General features: G+C 42.1%; 1 protein-coding gene across 1 annotated transcript in view; it reads left to right on the plus strand.

Moving 5' to 3' along the window:
• Window positions 1-6,047, plus strand: part of NGLY1 (N-glycanase 1) — a 27,404-nt gene that overhangs the window by 18,793 nt on the left and 2,564 nt on the right. The window contains exons 9-11 of the mRNA XM_018570066.1: window positions 408-572; window positions 2,943-3,128; window positions 5,598-5,775. Coding sequence (XP_018425568.1) covers window positions 408-572; window positions 2,943-3,128; window positions 5,598-5,775 — 529 coding nt within the window. The remainder of the gene's footprint in view (window positions 1-407; window positions 573-2,942; window positions 3,129-5,597; window positions 5,776-6,047) is intronic.

Consider the following 6,047-nt stretch of genomic DNA (forward strand, 5'->3'; position numbering starts at 1 on the left):
TGAGCCGTCCCTCACCACCACCCCCCCCCCCCCCCCCATAGTTTTTGAAGGCAGCCTGTAGTCGATGGATCTGCTGGGTGCCAGCCATATCTGGATTTGCAAATGCATTTAATGCACACAATGGGGGACATTTTTGAAAATCAGGAGCAGCTGTGCATGACAACCAATCGGTTTCTCTTTTTCATTTTCAAATCTTAACTGAACCAACTGAAGAGAGAAGCTGATTGGTTGATTTTTAAATATCTGTTTGAAGTTCACCTTTTAACATGTGGACACCACGAGACCATTGCAGATCATTGTAGAGATGGCTATAATTAACATTTTCTTCTTTTTAATGGTTACAATGCCATTGGCACAGACTGTTCATATTAAATTGATTAATTAACACATTGTGTTGACATTTGTAGAGGCAGCAGTCCTTACCAGAACACAGGAAGAAAGAGCTCCTTGGGAGACTGATAGTGGAGATTGTGGAGTTTATGTCTCCGAAGACACCAAAACCTGGAGAGCTTGGAGGCAGAATAACAGGATCTGTAGCCTGGAGGGTGGCGCGAGGAGAAGTTGGTGTGCAGGTACCTGTTAATTCTTTTCATTTTAATTCATTTTAATTATTGCCCACTTAAGCTGACTATATACAGGTAAATGCCTGCCTGTGGCATGGTGAAAGGTGAGATACCTTGCATGGGGTCGTGCTGCTGTCATGTGACTCGCGATTGACTGAGTGAGGAAGAGGGGAGAATGGGCCAGGCCATTCAGAGTTAGAAGAGATTTGCAGGCAAAAATGATTACTTGCAACGTCAGAAGCTATTCCTGGCTCCAAAGTGTCGACTAACAACCGAATCCTCACGGGCGTGTTGGATTGCGAGAAGAATTGAGCTGTTTATGGGCAGAGAAGCACATCTCTGCAAAAATAGAAGGGATTTTCACACCAATAATATGCACCAATAATGGCAAAATATTCTTTGTGAACATGTGGCAAAGTTGAGGACATTCAAATATTTACATACTAGTAGCAAGCTTTCTAACAGGATACTTGTAGCTGCAGGCCCTGTGAGAAATGCATGCTTAAAGCAGAAACATTTAAATTAAATTATGCTCTCAGCTAATTAGCTAATTGTGATTCCCCATCACAGAGTACCTGCTGTGTGTTTTATATTATAAATTGGAAGGCTCATCAGTCACTAATGGGAGGGGGAATTCGGGGTTAGATGAGCTGAGTGAAGTACTTTAGCATCTCTGCCATTAAAGGAGAACTATGAGGTGAGTGCTTTTCATTCACCTCATAGTTCTAGCCGACCTGTGACAATGAGACTGTCAGATGTCAGTTTAGTGGATCGGGAGGTTGAGCTAACACATACCGGAATTCGCTCACCTCTCGATCCTGTCACGGCTCTCTGGCGTGACAGGGGAGGGGCTGGATTCCCCCCTCCCCGCTCCGATCCGCCAACGCTGACTGGCGGAACGGGAGGGGGCGGGTACAGCTGGCTCTGCCTCTAGATAGGCAGAGCCAGCTGTCAGTCACGCAGCTGGCCGGATCCAGACATAATTGTCGGGATCCGCTCCAGGTGCGGCGTCTCAGTATACCGTGAGCTGCAGCTCGCGGTATACTGAGCTTAGGGTGACGGGAGGACGCTAGTTTGTGTCCTCCCATTACCCTAAGGAGAACTATGGGGAAAAGCCTTAACCCCATAGTTCTTTTAACTTTAAGGCTGAATTGCTCACCAGTGCCTGCAGCTACATATGTCAGTGAATGCTTGTTCTAAAGCTCATTTACACCCTGATGAGAATATGGAAATACTTGAATGTCTTTAGCCTGGGTACAGGTTCACTTTCAAGCAAACTTGTATTTTCACAGTGCAGGAAGCGCAGCAATAGAGCAGGTTTACTTTAATGCTACATCCCCTTTCTATCCCACCAGCACAAACTCACCTTTTCTTTACTACCCATGCTATAATGTTGGTGCTTTGTGATTTGGTCCCATAAGTCACGTTCCTGGAGCAAATAGTCCTTAAATTTAAAAAAACAAATTTAAAAATCAGAAAATGAAAGCTATATAAACCTAGCCGTACACTTTTTTAAAATGTCATCCAATTAACGGGTATTGGCTGCAATTCTAACAGTGGGTGGCCTGCTGGTACCACGCAGCTTGACAATTTTGATTGAAAAATTGAAGGACCGGGTGGAATTTTGTCGGCCAAACTTTTCCTGCATTCTGACAGCCGACATCCACGGAGCAGTGAGGGAGCGGAAGGCAGTTAATGTGCTGCAGGGCAGAAGGATTAAAGTGAACCTACTTGAACAAAGCATAGCCAGATAAAGCTAGCCATACAGTCACCGCTGGAGGAACTGAGAGGGAAGGGGAGAATGCCTGTGGGAAGTAATGACCGACAGTCACCGCTCTCTGCAGGGAGAAGATCGTGAACTGAGCAGTCAGCGGTTTGTGATCGATCGGCTCTTGATGTTAAGAGCGGACATGTGACAGCTGCAGTGTCACACGTCTGCTCTAACTATGGGGATGTGTGCATTTCACTCTCCTCATATTTCTCTTTTTAAGAGCCAGTCCCATTGACAACAACTCAAGCTGTAATTGTTAAGGAGCTTTGGCTGTGTGTGTGCACCCCACCTAATAAAAAAAAAACCCCATCATTACAGCATACCTAGGCTGTCGTGCCCTATATCCAGATCAAGCATTGTATGATGACTTCTAGCTCTTGCAGATCAAGATATATAAAGTGCATTGCATTGAATTATACTAGGCCTAGCTATTGATTTAAAGATACATTTTTTACAATTGTAAGCTATACAGAAGTATAATAAGGGAATAAATGGTTTCACGGAAGCTGCAGGGTGAAAGTGTGTTATGAGTATAATCAAATTTTAGATGGACGTTGCCTGCAATTTGTAAGTTGTGAATAACTATGATTTCCTTGCCTTGTAACTAGGTCCAGAGTGTGGTGTTTGTTCCCACTGAAAAAGAAAGAGCTGCTAAACGTTTCCATTTGCAGTACGACATTGTGAATGATCAGTACACACGAGTCTCAAATGGCAGTGAAGTGATTGCTGGCTGGGAAAATGGAGCCTGGATAAATGAGTCCATGTTCAGAAAAGTAGAAAATGACTGGAAGATGGTAAGTGTTCAATGCATACACTAGAGCTGCGATTCGGTCTGTCATGATTATGAACTCTCATGGAAGACTGGCTTGTACCATTTCTTCCTAAGGACAAACATGCTAAAGCATTTCTTATAGCGATAGAAAATGTAGTCTAGGCACCTTATCTGGTCGGTGTATCTGATAGAGCTGTAGATACCCAGAGATATAAGATATATGTGATGCACAATCATTCCAGAGAACCATGGAGGTGTAAATGTGCTCATTTGCACTGGCTGAGTATTTGTGATAATTCAGGGTGCAGATATACCTCCAAGGTGGGCCCCATCTCAGGGTAAAGCTGGCCACACACACAGTAGAAATTAGTTAGAAAATATATTTGTTTTCAGAACATTTGTTTGATTTTCTAATAGTTTATGGGGCCCAATTGACCATTTTCAACCATAGTGAAGAATAAAATCCAAGGAGCAGGATGAGAATTTTTTTCTGGAAGAATGAAATTCGAACAGATAATGTGATTTTTTTTTTTTTTTTTTTTTTAGGACAAACAGAATTTCTAACAACATTTGTGAAGTCTATGATGGCATTATCGAATGTTCTGATGAGATTTTTCACATGAATATTCATATGGAAATCTTGTACAATAGCATTAGCACAGAAAAAACCATCCCAGCTGATTGATTCTTTGACCAGCGTGGTCATCTTAGGGGTGTATATACAGGTTGGATGAGTGCAGTAAACAGTGCACATAGTATCGCATGTCTGCAGTGGGTTGGATCTCGCATCACGTCACATAGGTGGGAGATGCAGATACACAGGCTGGGAGCCGGAGAGCGACGCCAGAAGAGGATTCCTATCTACTGCAGACACGCAATAATATGTGCGCTAGTTACTGTGAACATTTTAATGTGAATGTTTTAGCTTTTATATTTTACTAAAATTTGTACAACAGAATGCACCATGGATGGACGTTACTTGTTTATTACATGTGGGTGAAACTGCTTACTAACGGAAGAATAGCAGAGCGTGCCCATTGATGGGATTTGACCCTGCAGAGTGGTCAGCAAGCACCTTAAACCTGAGATTGATATCGGGTCAATATCAGAAGGTGAGAGCATATGCACAGAGGCGGAAGGGAGAATTCACTGGTGAATAGAGGTGGTGATTGCACGGAGTGTGGTCTTGATTGGATAACCCCATCATCACGTATTGGTGTGTGCATTCATGCCAAGATAAAGGTGTACAGGACAACTGGTTTAGCTAGAATTTGTATGGTGCAGCACTTAATATCAATGTATTGTTTATTATTGATGTATGGTTTATTCCGGTCATCTCGCATTAACAAGAATATTGGAGAAAGAAAGAACATCTGTTTGACTTCCTTGTATATCGTTACTATACTAAACCATTGGTTGCCCTTGTTGAGCACTCCCCACAGATATCTTTTACTGCATAGAATGAAGACTATTCAGATGATATGTAAATACAGTAAACTCTCTGTTATCTGGTATTCAACTAACCAGAAAAAAAATCCTCTGTGTACTCACTGTTCTGCTGATCTGCGGCATGTATTATCCTGGAAACGATCATGTGTCTATTTGTCTTTAATTTGCTTTTGATTACTGCATTTCAATATTATGACGTCTTTACAGAGTTTGGCATGGTATGGTATAGTATGGGGTATGGATTAGTTAGACCTCTTTTTAATAGTAACTCTCAAGCAACCAGAAACTACTTTTATGCAGAATCTAAGAATCCCCATAAATGTCTGATAACGGGGAGTTTACTGTACTACCTAATGTTTTGTCTTAAATATGCCAGAAACTCATAGCGGTAATTAAATTCCTTTTCTTTTTTGCGTCAAAAACAAGGCAAGCACAGAAAAATGCCTGTTGATGCTGTTAGAAATCCAGTGTGTTCAAGAATTCCTGTAGTGAGCTGACACTACCTCTGCTGCATTTAAATCCCAAGCAGTGTTATCGGTTCTGCTTCACTTTCCTGATGGACCAAGGAACAATCCTTTGAAAAAGAGTGTGGGGTGTTTTGTAGTCCAGCAGGAAAGAAGTGGGCAGGGCTGGCAACACTGCTTGGCATGTGGGATCTTAGCTGATACAGTGACCGGGAACCACAATGATCAATCATCAGGATGAACAGAGCTGTCAATGACAGCCAGGTTTGACAGCTAAAAAAGCATGCACAGTGTCAGCTGATGGAATTGATAAGAATGACATAGAATAACATATTCTTATCATGGGGCATCATGCAGAGGAACAGTAATCTACAGATTGGAAGGCGGTAAAGTATGTTTCTTCTTTGACCAGGGATTTCAGTCGGTCTTGTATAGTCCCTCATGTTAGGGAGAAATCTGTGTCTGGTGCACCAGTCTGCTCTAAATTATGTCGGGATACATATTGAAGGATATTGTCTGTTGATGTAAACGTGTTTAATCATAGAGCTGTTGTATTTATAATTCTGTATGTTTTTCAGGTATATTTAGCTCGCAGGGAAGGTACTTCATCAGCCAAAATCGGTTGGAAGGTTGAGTGTGCATCAGCTGGACTTAAAGTGGAGAGTATCAGTGTCCGAACAAGCAGCGAGACTTTCCATAGTGGTACAATAAAGTGGAAGCTGCATTCTACAGAAACACAAGTGGATGTTAATCCTGGTAACTTTCCTCTATGATTCTGTTATGTAGAAAAGCCAGATTATGAGATGGGTAGAGTTAGGTGACTAAATCTAGTATACAATGATGCTATCGATCTTGGAGATGCAATAAGGGGATGTAACAAAACATACAGGGGGGATTTATCAAAACTGGAGCAGTTGCCTATGGCAACCAGTCAGCATCTCTCTTCAGTTTGCTTAGCTAAGATTTGAAAATGAGAGAGAGAAGCTGATTGGTTGCAGTGCAAATCTGTTTCAGACTTTGTCTACTCT

Source organism: Nanorana parkeri, unplaced genomic scaffold (genome assembly GCF_000935625.1).
Source record: "Nanorana parkeri isolate BGI_ZX_2015 unplaced genomic scaffold, ASM93562v1 scaffold37, whole genome shotgun sequence".
Classification (NCBI taxonomy): Eukaryota; Metazoa; Chordata; class Amphibia; order Anura; family Dicroglossidae; genus Nanorana; species Nanorana parkeri.